Source organism: Nicotiana tabacum, chromosome 16 (assembly GCF_000715075.1).
Source record: "Nicotiana tabacum cultivar K326 chromosome 16, ASM71507v2, whole genome shotgun sequence".
Taxonomy (NCBI): domain Eukaryota; kingdom Viridiplantae; phylum Streptophyta; class Magnoliopsida; order Solanales; family Solanaceae; genus Nicotiana; species Nicotiana tabacum.
The window spans coordinates 35,740,495-35,763,028 of NC_134095.1; the positions used below are offsets into that span (position 1 = coordinate 35,740,495).

General features: G+C 37.1%; 1 protein-coding gene across 1 annotated transcript; it reads right to left on the bottom strand.

The window, feature by feature from the left end:
• Positions 1–211: 211 nt before the first annotated feature.
• On the bottom strand, positions 212–3,399 carry LOC107779576 (cyclin-D2-1). Its single transcript, XM_016600027.2, has 6 exons — positions 2,732–3,399; positions 2,068–2,154; positions 1,884–1,982; positions 1,398–1,599; positions 1,181–1,305; positions 212–1,032 (listed from the first exon to the last, which is right to left on the bottom strand). Exons 1-6 carry the CDS (start codon positions 3,059–3,061, stop codon positions 796–798), a joined length of 1,080 nt encoding a protein of 359 aa, XP_016455513.1. The 5' UTR covers positions 3,062–3,399; the 3' UTR covers positions 212–795.
• Between the last annotated feature and the right edge of the window lie 19,135 nt (positions 3,400–22,534).

Here is a 22,534-nt window from a genome sequence, read left to right on the forward strand (position 1 = left end):
TTTTATATTTGAAAATAATTTAACTTTAAATTTTTTATTTTATCCACTTTACTTTTAATGAGAAATTTTTATATGCACACAAATGATATGACCTCACAAAGTTTTTGCCCCTTAATCCTATTAATCTTTAGGATCAAATATTTCAAAATTCTTTTTTTTTTTAAACTTTGTGTTAGGTCAAATTATATCACGTAAATTGAACCGAAGGAAGTACATGATAAAATATTAAACTCTTAATAAAAATGGCAACAAGTTACAAGAATCAAATGAGATATTACTGGACTGTATAGTTTAGAATTTCATAAAGAAACCATAAAGTATTTACACAAATCAAAAGTGCACAATGACACAAATAAAATGACACTCAAAATTTTCTCTTTGGGGTTTCAACTTCCACCACCTATTTTTTTGGTTCTTTTTTTTTTTAAACCTTAAAATAAATGCAAGCCCTCAACCCTAAAAACAAACTTTATCTAACTCAAAAGCAAGACATACTATAAGAGTTTCTCTTCTTTTTTCTTTTTTTTTTTCTTCTATTTCTGCCTAATTGTTTCTGGCTGCTTTAGCTGTTAAGATGTCTAATATTTAACAGCTCCAGTTTCTTTTCATGTTAATGGCATGAAACCTCTTGACTATATCTCCAATCTTCAGCCACCAAAATGATCCAACTACTTACAATCCCCACCGCCCCACCCCCCACCCCACCACCATTTACTTTCTTTATTTGAAGTTGTGTTTGAGGGGTGCATTCTCAAATATCACACCGAACTCTCATTCAACCAAAAGGCTTTCCACTCAACATTCATCCATTTTTGTGTCATTTAGCTTTCTCCTCTTAGCAATGGGACTACTATGTGAAGAATTAGCACATGATCCAACTCCTGATTCATCACTTCTGTAACTTAAACATGCAGCATCCAACACACCAATTGGACTTTGAGGAACAGATGGAATTGGTGCACTTGGTCCTTTAATAAAATCACTTGGTAATGATAATTCTTGAATCAATTCAACACATTTCATCACTTTATCCTGCAAAAGCAAAGTAAAGAAGATAGTTTTAATATTGTACATACTATAAGTTAATCAACATGAAAAAGATAGGATTGAAAAGTGAATAAATGATCAAGTTGTACGAATGTTTTTTTTGCCTATGCTTTTTTGGACCACTAATATTTACCTTTTGTACATGCTGAACTAGAGCAGATATTGCTTTCTCACTGTCTATTGTCTCAGTTTTTACTGCAACTGAGATTGCCACTGCTGCTGCTATCTCAGAAGGCTTGTATTCCAAGAAGTGAATTCCTGCATTTAATTTTCACCCACCAAAAAGATTAGCCATCAGAAAACAAGCACAAATCAAGATCTTAATTATCTCAAGGAAAAATGAACCTTACCTTTAAGTGTGCTTAATATGAGTTGTACTGATTTATTGATTAAAGATCTTGAGGCAATTTGATCATCAGTTATCTTCTTTAGAAAATAATCAGTGAATGAGAGTGGGGTTATAGCCTGCATTCTCCATTTTAATGTGCTCAACACAAGGAGTTCCATTCTTTGTATAGTTCTTGCTTCAAATACAAACTTTGCATCCTCAACCTGTACCGATCATCGCAAATCCACAACCATTATTATGCCATTACCCAAAATTTATAAATTTAAAGACACTTAAGGGAGCCTTGGCAATGGTAAAGTTGATACCATGTGACCAGGACATCATGGGTTCAAGCCGAGTAAAAAGCCTCCAACGAGAATGCAAGGTAAGACTGCGTACAATAGACCCTTGTGGTCCGGCACTTCCCAGAAGGGCCGGACCCGCGCATAGAGGGAGTTAGTGCAACGGGCTGCCCTTAAAGATACTTAAGATTTCTTGTAATGTTTACCTGTAAATCTAGAGATAGAGGAACATCAGTCTCCTCCATTTTAGCAGCAAGAGACAAACAAGCTACACCAAGTAACTGCATCATCCAAGCTTTACCCTTCTATAAAAACAAGAACAGATACTATCAGCAATTTGATTAAATGAAACTAAGCGTAATACCAAATTCAGTAATCAAAAAAACTTACAGGTAAGTCATATGCAGAAAGAAATCTATCAAGGTAGTTGACAGCCAAATATGCACACATTGGCCCAAAACTGAAATGTGAATGAACCTGCAAATAATGATCCACCATTAGAGTTACTTAATATCTACTCAGCCAAAAATGAATACAAATAGTAACTGATAAACAATCACATTACACAAGAAGTACAACAAGACAAGTAAAAAGGTAATAATCCAATTACAGACAGCTAAGAATTTGGTGACATAGGAAAAAAAGACACAAAAATTAAAAGAGTGAAATCCCATTCATTTAACGTATCAGCATTAGCTGACCATTAAACAAAACACCAAAAAGTATCCCACCAAAAAGTAAAACTCAATAACCATTCATAAACCTTTCCAGCCCGCCTTCCCCCCACCCCCACCCCCACCCTACCCAACTATATATTTCCCTTAAAGTCAATAATGACATAATATCAACCTCCTCCTTTTGGAACAAGAAAATTACATCATTGACACCCCCACCCCCCTTAAATACTGTTTAAGGAATCTTAATAACTCCATCAAACTCCATTAGCAACCAAAAAGACACATCTAAATATTTTAAACGTGAAATCTAATTAATCTAAGTGATTAAAAACCATTAATCAACAATTCCCATATTAAAAAAAAGGTGATGAACCAACCTTAGCAATCCAATCAAGAATCTCATCTCTAGCACCAATATCCAAATCACCATTTCTCAATCTATCAAAGTAATCAACAGCAGGCATATGTTCACTTTCTTTTTCAATCATCAAAGCTAAACACTCTTCACTCTGTAATGGAATACCAGTCAAAGATTCTTCCCCATAAAACAACCTCTTGTTGTTTTCTTGACCATTTCGATGATTCCTAGAATACCATCTGTCTTCCTCAACAAATCCAAAATCATCATCGTCCTCATTGTAAAAAATACTGTTGTTGTCTTCTGCACATAAAAGACTAGAAACTGCACAATCCATACTCGGTGCCATTTAAATACCTCAATAAAAAAACTTTATCTGAGTATCAATCTTCACTTAAACAAAGCAAAGTTTCGTTCTTTAGTAGTATATCAAAATCTGTGTTTTAACAAAACATTTTCAGATATAAAAGGATGAATCTTGAGCAAGAAAAATGGGGGAAAATGGTTTGATAAAACAGAGTGTTAGAACTGAGAAGAGATATAGCGGCTATGTAAAAGAAAAGGGTGTTCTTTATATTGGATTTTTAGGGCATATAGAGGGGGGGCAGAGAGGGGAAGAGGGCTGCAATGGAAGAAAAAGGAGAAATGGGGGGTGACAAAAATATAGACAAGAAGAAGTGGAAATATGTAAGATTAGAGAGAGAAAGAGAGAGTTTTGTTTAGACATTTATGTCATAAGCATATTTAGAAGACATATACGCCGATACGCGGAGATATGTATATGTTAATTATGTATCTGTATATTAATGCACTTCGCCTTTAGATATAGTATCACTGTAATATCACTGTAATTACTAATTATACACGGTACACACACATTTTTTTCTTCTTTTCTTTTGAAGTATAACTATAATGTCTATATACATATAATAAATAACCATTTTTTCTTGTTTGAAAAATAATGGAGTATACGATTGGAAAACAAATACTAAAGGTCAATAATAAAAGGAGTACATCATTTGATGAGAATATTTTAAGAAATGTGATATTTGGTTTTATAATCTTTTTTCTTTGTAGCAAAGATCATTTTTAACTTGCATTATATCGGATAATCGCAATAGTATAAAAAATTGTATATTTTTTTAATATAATATATAAAAAGTGCATAATTTTTTTGGATATTATTTTTAGAAGTGCTATAAAGTAAAAAAAAAAAATTGTACAGTTTACTTTATCCAGCTTTATTTTACTAGAAAGCGTTTATTCAGCTATATAATTTATGTTTACTATGTCTGTGAAAAGATTGAAATTGACAAGGGACATAAAATTTTGAAAAAGTATATAAATAATTTGGTACAATGGTGGAATTTAAATAACATAATATTACTAGATGAATTTAAGAAATTATGAAAGAATTTATTTAGCTTTTCTCGTTTATGTTATTTTCTATTTAAATATCTAAAACAGGCAAATCTAATGAGAAAATAAGATGCATAATTTGGGTTTTTACCTAATATGAATTGTTTTGATGATTTTTTCAATTAATAGTTTCACAATGGAAATCTGTAATATAATTAAAATCTATCTAATTGCCAAACAATGGAAATACTTGTTCACATTAAAAGTTCACCAAACTACTTTAGTTTATCATGATTAACTGTTAAATTGAGGTACGTATAACAATTAGCATCGTTAAATGATAAATTGCATTAACAAAACAATTGACATATATTCATTAGTTTGGTGTAAATTTTGATTATTGGTAACCTTTTTATGATCTTCATTCATCAGTTGTTAAATGAAATAGCAAGATGCTGATATCCTTCTCATTTTGGTAAGAATAAGTATTATTTTAATTTTTGATTTACATAATTAAGCAGTCAATGAATTGATTTGATATAAGAGCAAATATTTTTGTTCTCTAAATAGAATCCTTATCTCCAGCATTTCTTCAGTCGAATAAGCCAATAGAATTGGAACTTTTAATATGCCATCTAAAAAGATGTAGTATTATTATACTGACTTAATACTAAAACCTCTCTGTTCCAAATTGAAAATTATCATGTAAATTATTTTCCTTTTTTATGCCAAAAAGAACGAAAATGGCATAGTTCAGTAAATTTATAAAATATAAGGGGCAGCTTGTAAATGGAAAAGATGAAAGGACCGATTGTCTGTAAAATTTGTCTTCATCCTGGGGTATTGACACGTGGACTCTGATTTATTAGGTGAAGTCTAGTGGGGAGGCAATTGCTATGTGCCGTTTCAATCGGAAACTGCAATTATGAGTACTGTGCAGTATTATTTTTGAGAGGCCTTTTTGGATTTTATATATACTTTTTTATAACAAAACAAATTCATTTCCTGAATATACGCGGTCTAATTTTTTTTGTCTAATTATTTGGAGAAAATATTACCTTTTCCCCTAATTTTCATTTCAACTAGTCAAAATAGTCATTCAAATAACTATTAGTGTTTTCTACAAGATATATGATAATTTTTCAATTAATCCATTTTACTTTTTAGTTTCTGTCTCAAATTATCTATCGTGTTTCTCTTTTACACGTCCTTTTAAAAAATATTAAATACAAGATATTTTTTATTGTTTTACCCTTATTTATATTTTAAGATTATAATCTTTCTTCATTTAATATTTACTCGTAACTAAGACATTTGTAATTTTGAAGAACAATTAATATTACGGGTAAAATAAAAAAAAACTAATTTAATCTTAAACTTCTAATGATAAATAATTTAAAATAATTATTTTTAAAAACTCATGACAGATAATTTAAGAAGAAGGATAGTTTACCGGCACAAATTGTGTGGTCGAATATTCATGTCACTTTCTAATTTAGAAGCACAAATTGTGTTTTCAAAGTAATCATATTCACTACCTCAATTGTCCTTTTTGATATTGAGGTGCAGTACTAATTGTTAGTTGTAGCCTCACATAAATTATTGTAGGATCAAAAATGGGATCTCCAAGTTGTTACTCTCATGCCTCAACCACTAAGTCATTCGCTAACAGACAAAATAGTTAGATGTAAAAGTTAATCTTCACTTAATATTTATATCAAATCAATCGATACAAAATATATTTTTTATAAGTACATTGATCATTTGAACAAAATAAAATTGGAATGTATTTTTACATTAATTTTTTACTATTAAAAATGATTTATTTATCGTATAAATAGCGGGTGATCGATAAATATTTGTCTATAACTATAGGAATAAGAAATATTGTCTTTTGCATTTCTAAAGTTTCAAATCATATTTTAGTAAGTAGTTAAGCTATCGATTCTCTGTAATGTTGTGGGAGTTTAGTTAATGTAATTCATATAATAAAATTATAGCGAGAAAAAAGTAAAAGTAAATAATAACTTCATTATGCTTACTATGGCATTTAGTACATGTAGCATCATTCGATTATTGACACTATTAGTCCATCGTAGTTTTCTACTTATTTCTTGTGAAAAAAACAAAGACCATACAAGGCATCATGAAGTACACTCGGAAGAAAGGGAGAATGAAGAAAAACTATTATTTGGATACACGAAAAAATATAGGTGTATGCAAGATAGTGGATTTGGACTTTGGGTGTGTTTGGTATGAAAAAGAAAATATTTTTCAATTATTTTATGCTTGGTTAATTTACTATTTTGAAAAATATTTTTCTCATGAACTCATTTCTTTATTAAAGAAGGAAAAATATTTTTCATAATTCTTTCTATCAACCAACCCCGCCTTACTCCCCACCTTGCGCCCACCCCACCCCAACATCGCCACTGCCACTCCGGCCTTAGACCCGACCTACCACCCTCCCTCGCTCTTACCCGTTTTGTCTCATATAGTGTTTGTTTAAACTGTATATTTTTCCAAAAATAATTTATACTACCTAACCAAACACCAAAAAATAAGTAAGAAAACCAATTATTTTTGAAGAAAACATTTTCTTTCGTGCCAAACACATCCTTTATCTTGTCAATTTTCATTTGTTTATTAGGTGTTTCATCATTATTTGACCCCTCTAAATATAGTAAAGGTCTTAATTTGTTCCTCTAAGAAAGATTTTGCACAAAGTGTGTCAATTCGAATGATTTTGATGTGGTCCAACTACCTTACTGCTCATAAGGTGTGAAAATGGCTTGTACTGTTTATGTAATAAGAAACAAGAAAAAGATATATTGTGCTTATCTCTAATCAATCCCTTTTCTGTATTTGTTATTTTCTTTTGTAGTAGTCAAAATTGTCCTACATTTAATTTTTGTTTCGTAAGGATAAGCTTAACTTCTTTACTACTACTAGTATTATTCTTGTTTTTTTCCTATTCCACTAGAAATATAGAGAACAATAAGAAAAACAAATGATTAAGAAAATGTAAGAATGTACAACAACAACAACAAACTCAGCATGTTCCCAATAGACGGGGTTTGGGGAGTAGTCTGTACACAGACCTTACCCCTACCTAATGCAGGTAGAAAGGATGTTTCCAATAGACCTAAATAAAAAAAATATAAATTTATCAAAATATTTATGTATCTAGGATTCCAATGAGATTATAGCTACTCGTGTATAGCGTGAATCTTTGTTAATTCATCGCCATTATAAAGAAAGTAAAAAATTAATGTCAAAAAGAAGTAGAAAATGTAATCCAGATTAGTGTTGGACTAATCAAAGTGGCATCTCTTACTGACCAAAGTATCACTAAAAGAAATGCCCTTTTGCTTTTTGTTGCTTTTGGGAGCGTTTGCTATGGGCCTTTCAAATTGGCAATTACCATCATTCATAAGAGTACAATTTATTTTTCCCTATTATTCAGCAAAGACTCTTTGCTGATTAGGACAGTTCGAAATGCTGATTAAGCAGACATATGGATGATTAATACTCAGTCTAATAATAACTCAGATTTTGTTTGCTGATCATCTCATTGTTAAGCTCGACGGGTACTGTGGTAAAGTGGGATGCTTAAAGTTTAAGGGCACTAGCATCATAAACAATAACGATAACAAAAGTATGACGGCGACTGAAAAGGAAGCTCGACCTATAGGGAGAGTAATGGGCGGGGACTATACTAAGTGAAGCAGCGACTAGCATGCTAAGTGATGTGTGACTAGAATACTATACTTTATACTGTTATTTATGTGTAATATTGATGATTCGTGCAATGTTTCAGCTTATTTGAGTCTATTTTGTGTGTAGGAACGTTTGAACATGAAGTGAAAAGGAAGTTGCACAAAAAGGTATCAAAGACATTATAATAGAGTACGAGAGGAACAACGGCACAAGGCAAAGATCGGCGCCTTAGATGGCATCTTCACTACTAAAAAACAATTGATTTGCGACTGAAAATTTTCGATCGGAAAAATTAATCAGAAATTTCTAACTGATTCAATTAGAAATTTCAAAAATAATATTTGTTATATTTTTTAAAATTCTTTCGACTATTTTTCTTACAACATTGGTCGCAACGTTTGGCACAAAAATCTGGGATAAAAAATTGCGATGGATTCAGTCGAAAACTAAAAGTCAAACTATTTTATTTGACCATTTGCGACCAAAATAGATGCAAATTTATTTAAATTTGGTCAAATTATTTTTTTAAAGTTGCGACTGAAACGATCGCTATTTTTGCGACGGATTCAGTCGCAGATTTTTTTTAAAACCCTAGCTCTGCCCCCATTTCTTTCTTATTCTCTTTTCTTTCTTTCTTCTCTCTTCTTCCTCCATTGACTCTCTTCTTCCTCCATTGAGACCCCCTCGCCCGCTGCTCGCCGGAAAAGGTACGTCACTCTCTTCCCTCTTCTTCCCCAACCCTCCTTTTTATTAAAACCTGTGCCCTATATCCGCCCCCTTCCCTCACCCCTTCGTTTTACCCCCTCCCAGTTTCCCCATCTTGTTATAGAAGACTATAACATTTTAGACCCAACTATCCCCATCTTGTTATAAAAGACTATAACATTTTAGAATTTATTTAGGAGTCTAAATTTTTTTGTTGAAAATCACATTAGGAATCTATTTATATTAGGAATCTTGCCTCTAAGTTTTAGATACTTTTTAGTTCTCTAATTGAATTAAATTTGAAGTTATTTTAGAAATTTCATAGATATTTATTTGGAGTTGTCATAGATTTGTTTTTAGAATTGCCATAGATGTATTAATATTTAAGCTTGAAACTAAATTCACTTTTGAAATTGAGGTTAGTACCTATATGTGGTTTTAACAATTCCGAAGTTTATGTATATGTGGAATTGTTAACTTTAGAGAAGAATGATTTGGAATTGTATTAAGTAGTTATAATTTAAAGCCTTAGTTTTAAGTTTAAGAAGTTAAGCTTATTATCGCTTCCTAATTTATTAAATGGACTAATATTAAATTTAAAACTTAATAATTGCTACATTAAAAGGAATTTGTAGATTTGACAAATTATTGGCAATGTATGGACTTTATGAACATATAAGAAGCTATCTAAATTTAATTTATATTTTGAGAGATTTATATAACATAGAATAAGGATAAATGTAAGATTTCGAGTGTTAATGAATTTTAATTTAAAAGAATATAATACTTTAAAAAAATGAACCTTCGAGTTGGCGTAACCTATTAATTACTTTAAATAAACTAAATAATTTTAAATATCTTATAAATTTCAAGTTTTTTTGTTTGTGTAGATGGCATATGCGCATCGTAGGTGAATGTATAATAGGAATCATCCTAATCGTTTGGGGTTAAGAGATGAATTTAAAGTAAGGGTTGCTGGATTTATTGCTAAGGCAAGGACACTTGATGATTTTCATATTGAAGGAACAATTAGGTGCCCTTGTATGAAATGTAAATGTGTTAAGTTATTAGGAGAAGATGTTGTTACATGTCATCTTTTTAAAAAGGGATTTATGGAAAATTATTATGTATGGATTGCTCATGGGGAGAATCTTGATAGCGTAAATGATGTTGATTTTCATAATTCTTTTGGTGGTGAGGAGGGTAGTCCCGTAGTGGAGAATAATGTTGAAAATCTGGTGAATGAGAACTTCGAGAAGAGAGCACATAAACGGATAACAGATTCACATCATGTTGTTAGGAGAAGTGGCATCATGCCTGATTGGACACGTGAAGATATATGGAGTCAGCTCTTGGCGAAGTGGAACATCCCTGAGTGGAAGAAGAAGAGTGAACATACAAAGTTAAACGAAGCTTCGACTAAGGGTGGAGCGTTGCATACTGGAGGTTCTATTAGTTTTGCAGCCCATTGTTTGAGAATGGCAATTTCATTGCAAAATATTCTTAGTTTTACAAGTACACACACACACACACACACACACACACACACACACACACACACACACACACACACACACACACATATATATATATATATATATATATATATATATATATATATATATAATTACTTTTTAATTTTTAGGAAAAGGAACGTGGGGGAGATGTGACTTATGTTGAGGTCTTTGCAGAGACCCACAAGAAGAAGGACGACACAAGAGAAGGATGGGTCGAACCGGTCGAATCGCATGCTTCAGAGACATTTGTATGATCTCAACACCAACACTATATTATTTTTTCCTCTTGGTTTATTTTATTTATATAACGTGTATTATTTTTATTTCAGGACAAGTATCATATTGATCTTGATGCATGGCGACAAACTCAGCCGGCCCCGGAGGATATGACTGCAATTTGGACACAGGCGGCTAATGGCGTGAATAAAAGTATAAATATTATGTAATTATCTATTTTGGTAGTAGTTTGAAAGTTGTTTGTTTGTTTTCTTACTTCTTTTACTTTCTTTACTTTATTTCTCGTGAAAATAATAAATAAAGATCGAGTCTACGGGATTGGAGTACAACCATCCTCCAGTCGTCTACCAGCAGCATTATTCACCGGGGCATCAGTTTCTCAAGAAGATATGGAAGCTATGCGTCAAAAAGTGAATTCAATATCGCAAGAATTTCAAGCAACTCAGGCTTTGATCCAAAAATTGTTAAAAAAGAAAAGCAAGAAAGGAACTACAATGGAGTCTAAGTCTGAGGAGGAGATTGATTTTGAATAGGCTATTTGAATGTTTTAGAGTTGAAGTTAGAGACATATTTAATTTATGTTGTTTGATAGTTGGTTGTTTGATTAGTTAGTTGAATCGTTATAAATATTACTGTTCGTTTTATAGTAAACATTGGATTTGGATTGTTATATTAGGTTTTTGGATTGTTATATTAGGTTTTTGGTTGGTTGTTAGGTGTTTGGTTGGCTATTTTATTTGACAGGTGGTGTAATTAGAAAAAAAACAAAATTTTGCTAAAAATGTCTCAATTTGAGACTGAATCAGTCGCAAATTAAAAATTTCTAACAAAACTTAATTAAGATTTGCTACTAAATCAGTCGCAAATGGAGAATTTTTGAAATTTTTAATTAATTAATAATCAAATATTTACGACTGTTTTAGTCAGAATAATTAATTAAAAATAAATTTTATTTTTTAATTTTTCGACGAAATCAATCGAAACTTTTAATTTATATTTTTTTAAATTCTTATCAGCAACTGAATCAGTCGCTAAATTTGCGACTGATTCGGTCGCAAATGGCTTAAATTCAAATGTCCCATATTTTTCAGTTTGCGACTGAATCCGTCGCAAATTTTTGACTGATTCTGTCGCAAATATATTGCGATCACATGTTTTCCGACTGATACTTTTCAGTCAGAAATTCGTCGAAAAAATACAATTTCGGACCGAATTCCGACTGATTTGACGGTCGTAAATTTGCTGGCTTTTAGTAGTGCTTGCGCTGAAATATTGTGCCTTGGACAACGCTAGGCGACGAAACTTCAGCACCTTGCACGGCGCCTAGCAGAGCCCAGGTCGCCAAGGTCAGCCCTTACATGGACGAAGGCTAGGGTAGCCAAGCTTCAGTGTGGGATGACGACGGCTTTTATCCGAGCTATTTTCGTTTTTTGTGGATTTTGGATTTGGATACTTCAATCTTACACTAAAATTAACCAACGTTTGAACGCGGAGCCTTAAAATGGATGTTGTAAGATAATATTGATGATCCTAGATAAGTTAAGCTCATTATTCGATTGCTGCTTTCACAAATGTGATGAACTTAGACCACGAAATTGTTTGACCAAAAGATATTGTGTCACGACCCCAAATCAGGACCCAGTCGTAATGGCGTCTCTCGTGAAGACAAGGCCAACCGACATATTTCCAATTCCGTTTTAAGCAATTAAACAATAAGCATTTAGTCTTAAACATGATATAAATCCAAAAGTAAGCAGTGATAATACAAACAATTTGCGGAATACAATCCAACACAGCCCGATACTGGGGTGTCACTAGTCATGAGCATCTATCAATACGCTACAAGTCTGAAATGCCTACTAAACTATTACAGAATAACTGATAAAGAGAAATAAATGAGATAAAGGGGGAGAAACACAGGACTACGGACGCCAAGCAGCTACCTCGTGGACTCCGAAGTCTGCCGGGAGCCCTCAACTCGCGCTAGCAGGATCAGCAACACCTGAATCTGCACATGGGGTGCAAGGAGTAAAGTGATTACTCCAACTCAGTGAGTAATAATCATAAATAAACGACTGAGAGATATGAAAACACGTAAGGCACATTACAGGCTATAATAAAGCAGTAAAAGCTAGTAAAACAGTAAATCAGTAAGGATACGTAAAAGTCATTTTAGTTCAACTTAAACTTCGTGAAAAGCCTTTTCAACAATTAAGCAGGTAAATGACAGACAAATAAGAAAGATAAACACATAAAGGTTCGTCCCTCGGGCTGAATATCAACAAATCCGCCCCTCGAGCAATATCTTAGAACAATACCAGCCCCTCGGGCTATAACTCACATCACAATGGGTACCCGCGCTCACTGGGGGTGTGCAGACTCCTGGAGGGGTCCCTTACGACCCAAGCGCAATATCAAGCCATCTCGTGGCATCATCACTAGGCTCTCAGCCTCACATCAACAAGCCACCTCATGGCGTACAAATCTCAGGCCCTCGGCCTCATAATAATAATCAGATGTTCCTCACAACATAGGCCTTCGGCCTTACTCAGTCAGAATCTCAAAAACTACTCGGGCAACAGTAAAACATGATTTTCAACCCAAAATATCATTTGGAATATCATTTTAAATGTTAAAGCAGAGTAAACATGGCTGAGTTTTGAAAATAGTAGAATATAGCATGACTGAGTTCAAGTACAAAATCAAAATAGTGAGGAAATATCAATAAAAATCCCCCAAGGGTTCAAATAGTTGGCACGAAGTCCAAATATGGTGTTCAGCCCAAAACATGATGATAGCAAATAGTTTTCAATCAAATACGCGATAAAATAGTCATTCGGGACGGACTAAGTCACAATCCCCAATAGTGCACGACCCCACGCTCGTCATCTAGCATGTGTGTTACCTCAATATAGCACAACGATGTGCAATCCGGGGTTTCATACCCTCAGAACATCATTTACAATCATTACTCACCTCAATCCGGTCCAAACTCTAGCCCGCAATGCCTTTTCCCCTCGAATCGGCCTCCACTCGCATCGAATCTCACCAAAATCAGAATCACGGCGTCAAAATATGCTAAGGGAACGAAGCCCAAGCAAAAATAATCAATTTACAACATAAATCCCGAAATTACCAAAACTAGACCCCGGGCCCATGTTTCAGAATTCGATAAAATTCACATCAATAGATTCCTCATCTGCCCACGAGTTCATACATATCAAAAGTACCAAAATCCAACCACAAATGGTTCGTCAAATCCTCAAGTCTAGGTCTCCAATACCAAGCCCTAGTTTTCCCCAATTTTAACCCTTAAATTCCATTAATTATAGCTCTAATCCGTAAAATAATACCATAGGGACGAGTTTTAGGCCCAAAATCCTTACCTCAATGAAGTCTCCTTGAATTCTCTCTTCAAAATTGCCCAAAGCTTCAGAAACCGCGTTTAAAAATGGTGAAACCCTCTGAAAATCGCAAAGGAAGAATATACATTGTGACCTAGGCATTTTCGCACTTGTGGTCAACCCACCGCATCTGCGGTACCGCTTTTGCGGTCCAAGAGCCGCTTCTGCAGTTTTTCACTTATTCTCAACTTTCTGCATCTGCGATGCTATCTCCGCACCTGTGCCATCGCAGGTGTAGTTACCCAACCGCTTATGTGGTCATAGCCTACCTCACCTTCTTTCGCTTTTGTGGCCTTCTACCTCGCATCTGCGACATCGCACATGCGGTCCCCAATCCGCAGGTGCGGAAATACCAGAAGCAGAAAATCTACAGCTCACCAAAATTCCAAACTTCTCCGTCAACCATCCGAAATCACCCTGAGGCCCCCGGGACCTCAACCAAAAATACAAACATATCCCATAATCTTAGTCAAACTTATACCAATCTTCAAAATACCTCAAACAACATCAAATCAACCAAAACACATCGGATTCAAGCCTAAGTTTCCAAAAACTTTTCGAATTATGCTTTTGATCAAAAACTCAATCAAACCACATACGAATGACCTGAAATTTTGCACACACATCTCAAATGACACAACGGAACTACTGCAACTCTCGAAATTCCATTCTGACCCCTATATCAAAATCTCACCTCGCAACTGAAAAACGCCAAAAATCCAATTTCGCCAATTCAAGCCTAAATCTACTCCGGACCTCCAAAACACATTCTGATCACGCTCCTAAGTCCCAAATCACCTCCCGAAGCTATATGAATCATCGGAACTCACATCTGAGCCATCTAACATATAAGTTAACATCCGATTGACTTTTCCAACTTAAGTTTCCTCAAAAGAGACTAAATGTCTCAAACCTTACCAAATCCTTTCCGAACCCGAGTCAACCAACCCGATCACATATAGAACTGATAGACAAAGCAATAAGAAGCAGGAATGGGGGAAACAGAGCGGTAACTCATGAGACGACTGGCTGGGTCGTCATATCTTGAAACCTTTTTGATTAAATCAATTGATGAAGATGAAGAGGTAAATCTTAGTCAAACATAATAAAATCCAGATCTATAAACAAATCAGAAAATGATATATAAGGTTAAATAGGAGCGATCGATCTTATTGAAGTTTTTCATTTCTGCTTTCACCAATCGATGGAGATACTTGTTTCTTTTCTTCTTTTCTAAGAAGATTACAAAGGAAAGGAGAAAGAGAGGAAAAAGCCCCCTTTCTAAGAAGGTTCCCAGCCTATATATAGTTATGAAATCCTTATTATATCCTTGGGTTAGTGCACTTTCATACCACGTCCGCTTTCGTCATTCCCTGAGTATTGTTCTTTGACTTGGCGGGTATTATGAGTACGTGGTTGGGAACAAATCATGTCATCTTCCATTATCTCGCCACTTGGATGGGATCTCGGTTGGGTCGACCACAACAGTTAGATTTTGACCAATACAGTTAGTCCGTCCGTCTGCTGGGGTCATCTCTTGTCGGGCCTGGTAGATGGATTATGATTGTTACATATTTAAGAGAAATCTGACTACCTACCCCTTTGGGTATGATGCTTAGATTCAAGTAACGTAACGACGCTCTTTCGATGTCCTTGAACCATTGCGGCCGTTTTAGAATCGAAACATTGTTTAACTTGAAACGTTGTTCTTGGTTACTGCCATTATAACACACGTTCCTAAGGGATTGAACCATTTCATGCCTTATCATCTTCGATTGGAAACTCTTGGATTTTGCGCTTGGGGAATTTATGTCTTTGATAAATAAAAGGAATGCACCATTCGATTGACACACTTCCTTGCCTTTACTTGAAAGAACTTTGCGAATCTTCTTTTCTCTTGATACTTTGGATTTTCGATTTTCTCCGGTTAGCAAGGAACTTTCGTCTTTCCTTTTCTTTATCCCTTTGATTTATCAAATTGATACAAATGGCTGGTGATTCTTTTCACTGACCTTCCTACCACAACTCCGGTGCCAGAAAACGATGTTCTTGCCACTGGAGGAGTAGAAGTGGTAGAAGATGAGGAGGTCCCGTCGGTGGCTGAGATCTTGCCTCGCCCTGGGAAACCATGGAATGATTTCCACAGTCCCGCCGGGGAGGAGCCGGAACCTGCTTCCTCTGTCATAAATGAGGAGGGGATCGCAGAATTGAAGGCTAAGTGGGGAATCCCTCACTACGTCAAAATGCTGTCGGCGGTGGGGAACGACATAGTTCATTTTGACTACCCGGGGTATTGTGCGTTTTACGCCTACCCCTTTATTATTGGGTACAAGATTCCTCTCCCTCTCTTGGTGATAGATTTTTGCCACTTTTATGAGGTATGCCCGGCTCAACTTACGCGGTACCTTTATAAATTTTTCCTTATGCTGCTCAAGTTTGCAGAGCTTGCCGGTCGTGAGATCACTTTGGGGCACATGCTCAATATCTTCGCCCCTCAACTCATTCGTGGCATGATGATTCACATGTGCCACCGAGGGTCGAAAAGCTTAGTGGTGAAGATGGACGATAGAGCCAACCATCGCTTCTACGAGAATTACTTTTATGTGCGGACTGAGCACCTTGTGGCGGATCCTACGGGGTTCCCTGAGAAATGGAACTTCGCACGTAAGTTTCTATACTTTTGGTCGAAATGATGCCCGACTACTTTCTTTTGGGTAGTACTAAACTGTTTATGTTTTTATAGCCGCGAAACTACCCCCTGCACCTGTTGGTGGTATCCGCGAGTGGGCGAACGCCATCATTCCTCATACGGTGGGGAGCCGTGCATGGTCATCCTTCTATGAGAAATATGGATGCAAGCCCCTTACTGGTGAGTAATATCATTTTTGTTCGCTACTCTTCCCCTTCCCTTTTCACTTTATTTCTTATGTGATATTCGTAGATATCAGGGAGAGTGCAGAGAGCGAGGGCTCCTCCACTAGCTTTTTGTCAACCTACATCATTCGCTCGCCCTGCCTTAGTGTTTACTGCCCCACCTTCGTCGAGGGACGCCTTAGTTGAATCCACGACTATGGCCGTACGCACGGAGGTTACCCCTCGAACTGAGATCCTGACCCCGGTCACATACCCAGTGAGGGAATCTTCCCATGCCGCAGAAGGGGAGGGGCCATAAAAAAGGCGGTGAGTGGAGTTTGAAGCGGCTCCTTTGGCTGTGATACATCTAGAGGAAGACCTTCATTTGACAGGGTCTGAGGTGGGAGTTGATGCCATTCTACCTGTAGAAATAGAGCCAGCCGTTGCGTCTGCCCCATCAACAGAGATCTCGGCCGCTATGATTGACCAGCAACCTGCCGCGATGGGGGGTCAGACTCCTGAGACCATTGTTGCTGCTTTGGATGGGCCTTCATCTTCGGCACCGGGTCGTGCTTCCTCCTCAACCGCAGAAAGGGGAAAGGGTGTCGTGGTCGATGACTACGAATCTGAGTCTGATCTTGATCCTGATGATGTTAGGATGTTTTAAGAGGGGATTACCCATTCGGTGGTGCCTCCCGTATTCTTGAGATCTTATTGGATATTAATCTCCTGGGGGACACGGAGAACCTGGTGCTGCAGTTCTACATCTTGTGTTCTGCCACCGAGAACAAGGCTCTTCGAGACGTTCCTAATATTAACTTGATGCATGAAGTGGCCGATATGGGTTTGAGAGTACGTTGCACTTTTTCTTTTATGTTCCTTTCATTTTTCTTGGTGATATGGTCTTCACCCATTTTTTCATTTTTCAGACATACATGGTGGAAATTGAAAGCGCTCGTAGGACTGACATTTGGGCCAAGATTTTCCTGAAGATGTTGAAGAAGTATCGGTGCTATCGCAATAAGTGCCGTGAGATGCATGAGCGGCTGAAGGTGAACCCTGGTGATCGATCTCTCGGCGAGGAATTGGAGAAGATATATCAGGAATTTATGCAGGCTGTTCGCAGAAATAGTGTACTCGAGGAGCAACTTCGTGCAAAAGACAAAGAGCTTGAGTTGGGCAAAGGGGTTGCTGCAGAGTGCAAATATCTTCAGGGGAAGCTGAGGTTGATCCAGTCCAATATGGATCAGAATGTTATCAAGATCGAGGCAATGAGCATAGAGTGGGCGGGAAAGTTGGCCGAATCGGAGAGAAAGGTTGTCGGATTGGAGAACATCGAGAGTGCGTGGTTGTCAGCTTTGGCGAGGGCGGCAGCTCTAGAATATTATTCGCATTCTCTGATCTGAGTAGGAATCAGAGAGGGCGACGACTACGCTAAAGGAAGCGAGGCTCGAGGAGTGTATTGGTGAGATCGACCGGGAGGCGTCGTCCTTAGGGGACCAGGTCGTTGCCCTTAAGGTCGAAAATGAGCAATTGTTGGCTCAAATTGAATCTTCCTCCGCCGCTGTTCCCCATCATTTGCACAAGCTTTGGGTTCATGCTGAAGCACAGCGGGACATATATAAGAGTTTGTGGGAGGCGAGCAATGTTACCGAGGCCGCATATGAAAGAGCACGGGCGAAGGCACGAGAGGCTCATGTTAACTGTGGATATGACTCTACGACGCCAGAGGCTGATGTGGGCGCAGATGACAAGGGAGGGCTTCCTGGAGATGGTGGTGAATAGGGTAGCGGTGATGACGCCGAGTGAAAGAATTGTTGTCTTTGTCTATTTTTTTATTTGTTGTTCATTGTTTTTTTCTTGGATTCTATTGGTTTTAGCCGTATGCCGCTGTTCGTGTAGTAGCTTTGTATAAAGGGGAATTTTCTATTGTTATATGCCTCCTGTACTTCTTTCCCTATTTTGCTTTTCATAACTTTAGTGTAAAGAAGTAGATTTTCGCGTGATGAGTTCCCGACTCTTAGGGAATTTAACTTCACACGGGTTGAGTAGGACCTTGATGATGGCTTTAGTTGGCGGGACGGTGTTTTCGAACTTGTGATGAAGTGTTGTCCCATCATAGTCTGAATGGCATCAAACTCTTTTTCTAATAGCGACTTTAGCCATAGGGATGTTACTTTCGAGATTATATCAAAGTATTATCCCATCGTGAGTCCTAGTTTTCTTTCCCTCTCTTTTTTTTTGATAGCCCTTGGCCTCTAGGATATTTCAAGCTTTTCTTCGACGATGGCCCTTGGCCTTAAGGGTGTTATTTCGAACTTTCATTGAAATATTAACCCGTCGTTGTTCGATCGAGGTTGAACTCTTCTTTTTGGCAAGGGTCCTTGGCCTTAAGGGTGTTATTTTGAACTTTCGTCGAAATATTAACTCGTTGTTGTTCGATCAAGGTCGAACTCTTCTTTTTGGAGAAGGCCCTTGGCCTCAAGGGTGTTATTTCGAACTTCCATCAAAATATTAACCTGTCGATGTTCGGTCAAAATCGAATTCTCTTTCTTTTGGTGAAGGCCCTAGACCTTAAGGGTGTTATTTCTAACTTTCGTCGAAATATTAACCCGTCATTGTTCGATCGAGGTCGAACTCTTCTTTTTGGTGAAGGTTGTTGGCCTTAAGGGTGTTATTTTGAACTTTCATCGAAATATTAACTCGTCGTTGTTCGATCGAGATCGAACTCTTCTTTTTGGCGAAGGCCCTTGGCCTTAAGGGTGTTATTTTGAACTTTCGTCGAAATATTAACCCGTCGTTGTTTGATCGAGGTCGAACTCTTATTTTTGGCGAAGGCCCTTGGCCATAAGGATGTTATTTCAAACTTTCGTCGAAATGTTAACCCGTCATTGTTCGATCGAGGTTAAACTCTTCTTTTTAGCGAAGGCCCTTGGCCTTAAGGGTGTTAGTCGAACTTTTGTCGAAATATTAACCCATCGTTGTTCGATCGAGGTCGAACTCTTCTTTTTGGCGAAGGCCCTTGGCCTTAAGGGTGTTATTTCAAACTTTCGTCGAAATATTAACCCGTCGTTGTTCGATCGAGGTCAAACTCTTCTTTTTGGTGAAGTCCCATTGCCTTAAGAGTGTTATTTCGATCTTTCATCGAAATATTAACCCGTCGTTGTTCGATCAAGGTCGAACTCTTCTTTTTGGCGAAGGCCCTTGGCCTTAAGTGTGTTATTTTGACTTTCGTCGAAATATTAACCCGTCGTTGTTCGATCGGGGTCGAACTCTTCTTTTTGGCAAAGGCCCTTGGCCTTAAGGGTGTTATTTCGAACTTTTGTCGAAATATTAACCCGTCGTTGTTCGATCGAGGTTGAACTCTTCTTTTTGGCGAAGGCCCTTGGCCTTATGGGTGTTATTTCGGACTTTCGTCGAAGTATTAACCCGTCGTTGTTCGATCGAGGTCGAACCCTTCTTTTTGGCAAAGGCCCTTGGCCTTAAGGGTGTTATTTCGGACTTTCGTCGAAATATTAACCCGTTGTTGTTCGATAGAGGTCGAACTCTTCTTTTTGGTAAAGTCCCTTGGCCTTAAGGGTGTTATTTCGAACTTTCGTCGAAATATTAACCCATCGTGAGTCCCGGTTTTTCGGAGAGTTGGGTATCTTCTGGGGGAGTCCCAGTTCGCCTGGTTTTATTTGCATCGGGGAGTGTGGTGTCGAGGAGCAGAAAATGTTGCTGCTTTGGTCACACTCATTTCACGCACATATTGGAGTTTCCCTGTCTAACCTTTCACAATCCGGTCTGGAGATGTCATTGGTGGGTGGGACGACGAATAGCACTTTGACCTCGGGGATTTCCCCTCTAAGTCCCGGGGAAGGCTCTCTTGGGACAACTTCTTGGTGAGGGAGATGGGGTATCGCTTAAGGGGTATCATTTCCTAGGAGTTGGGTTTGTCAAGTGGACGATATTTCGGTTGTTTTGTAGTAATTTCTCATTCTTCAGTTGGGATGTTTCCTTGCTCGGTCGCTTGCGCGACGCCTGCGTTCTTGTTTGAGCAAACATTAGAAGGTGAACCAGGATGATATTCTCCTTATACCGATCCGATGAGTTGGTGAATGAAGGTGGATCTGTGGTGTTGCTCGCTTTGCTTGGCGTTTCAATGGTTTATGGGAGTGGAGGCTTCTGAATTCGGTAACCGTATTCAACTCTCTTTCCCTTCCTTTTTTGTGTCTTTGTCCTGTGTTGGCTAGGCTCGTTTTGGCTGGTTCATGGGCTGCCCGGCTTGCGGAGGAGGATGTTGGTTGTAACTTCTGCTTGTATATAGCATCATGATCTAGGTTGGCGTGTGAGGTTTACTTACCATTCTTTTCGATGGGTGATCATGTTTCCGATTTTTGATTTGGAGGAGACTAGGAAATTTTCACTAAGAAATTCCCCACAGACGGCGCCAAATTGTTTGACCAAAAGATATTGAAATCTTTTTGATTAAATCAATTGATGAAGATGAAGAGGTAAATCTTAGTCAAACATAATAAACTCCAAATCTATAAACAAATCAGAAAATGATACATAAGGTGAAATAGGAGCGATCGATCTTATTGAAGTTTTTCATTTCTTCTTTCACCAATCGATGGAGATATTTGTTTCTTTTCTTCTTTGCTAAGAAGATTACAAAGGAGAGGAGAAAGAGAGAAAAAAGCCCCCTTTACTAATTAGGTTCCCAGCCTATATATAGTTATGGAATTTTTGCGATGTCCTTGGGTCAGTGCACTTTCATACCATGTCCGCTTTCGTCGTTCCCTGAGTATTGTTCTTTGACTTGGCGGGTATTGTGAGTACGTGATTGGGAATAAATCATGCCGTCTTCCACTATCTCGATGCTTGGACGGGATCTCGATTGGATCGACTGCAGCGATCAGATTTTAACCAATACAGAAATATTTTCAACTTTGGGGTGGGAAAGGACATAGAGTAATAACGATGATCATATGCCTATGTTGAATTCTAAGCTACCCTTTAGAAATCGGTGATTCCATAACAACCAGATTAGTTTAGACCAATGAAATTGTTAACTTATCAGCCCGACAGTTCACTATTTAATGTAATAATCATCTCTTAATTAAATGTTCAAACACTTTCATACGGCCAAACTTTTGTCATTTTCCCTCTTTTATTTTTCTTGGGGGTCACAAATCACAATTTTGACCCAAAAAGAAAATATTCACACCTCTAAAAGTCGTAATGATCTAATTCAACGGTAAAAAATTAAGAGAAAATGTTTTTACCTTGGATGCTTGATGCTTTGTTTACCAAGTTAGCAATGGCCTTAGATGACATGCTTAAAACGGAATTCTAAAAGAGGCTTTTTAAGACACAAATTTCTAACCCATTTTCCTCAAATTCCACTTTGGAATTCACCTTTTCATATATGACCTTTTTTCTACTTTGTCTCCCTGTGTCCTATAAGAAAGCCGTGAAAGTAGCCGTTAACACTTGTATTAAGGTAGGTTGTATGTATTATGCCTCTAAGCCTCTTAGGTTGCAGTCATTTTTTGAACCCTGTGTAATTACGGGATACTTTGTGCATCAGACTGCTCTTTTTTTTAGGACACGGGTTAAAGCTGTGTAAACAGCTACTAATACTTATATTAGGGTAGAATATGTGCATTACACCCTATAGAGTGCGATTCTTACTTAGAACCTATATAAATACAATATACTTTGTACACGGGCTATAAAAAAAAAGTTTCAATCTCCCAAAATTCTCTCTTATGCATCGTGTCAGGAAGCAATGCAGTTTTCAATGAGATTTCACATGAGTTCTTTTTTTTTTTAAAGAAGAAGAGAAGAGTGAGGACCCTCATTTTAAGACTTCTTTCTTCTTTTAGTGTATTTTCTATTATTGGTCTAAAGATATATATGAGTCTAAATTCTAGTGTTTGAGATTCGAGCTTATACAGGGTGTCATGCATTCACCACAATTGGTGTCTATTTTTTAACCATATCTTAATACTGTTCTCTCTATCCATTAATTTCTTTTAG

Excerpts from the sequence above, each read along its gene's own strand:
- LOC107779576 (XM_016600027.2), bottom strand. The coding sequence starts at position 3,061 with ATGGCACCGAGTATGGATTGTGCAGTTTCTAGTCTTTTATGTGCAGAA. Across the intron at positions 2,155-2,731 it reads TTCTTGATTGGATTGCTAAG|GTTCATTCACATTTCAGTTT; the intron begins GTTGGTTCATCA and ends CATTATTTGCAG. Across the intron at positions 1,600-1,883 it reads CTCTATCTCTAGATTTACAG|GTTGAGGATGCAAAGTTTGT; the intron begins GTAAACATTACA and ends TGATCGGTACAG.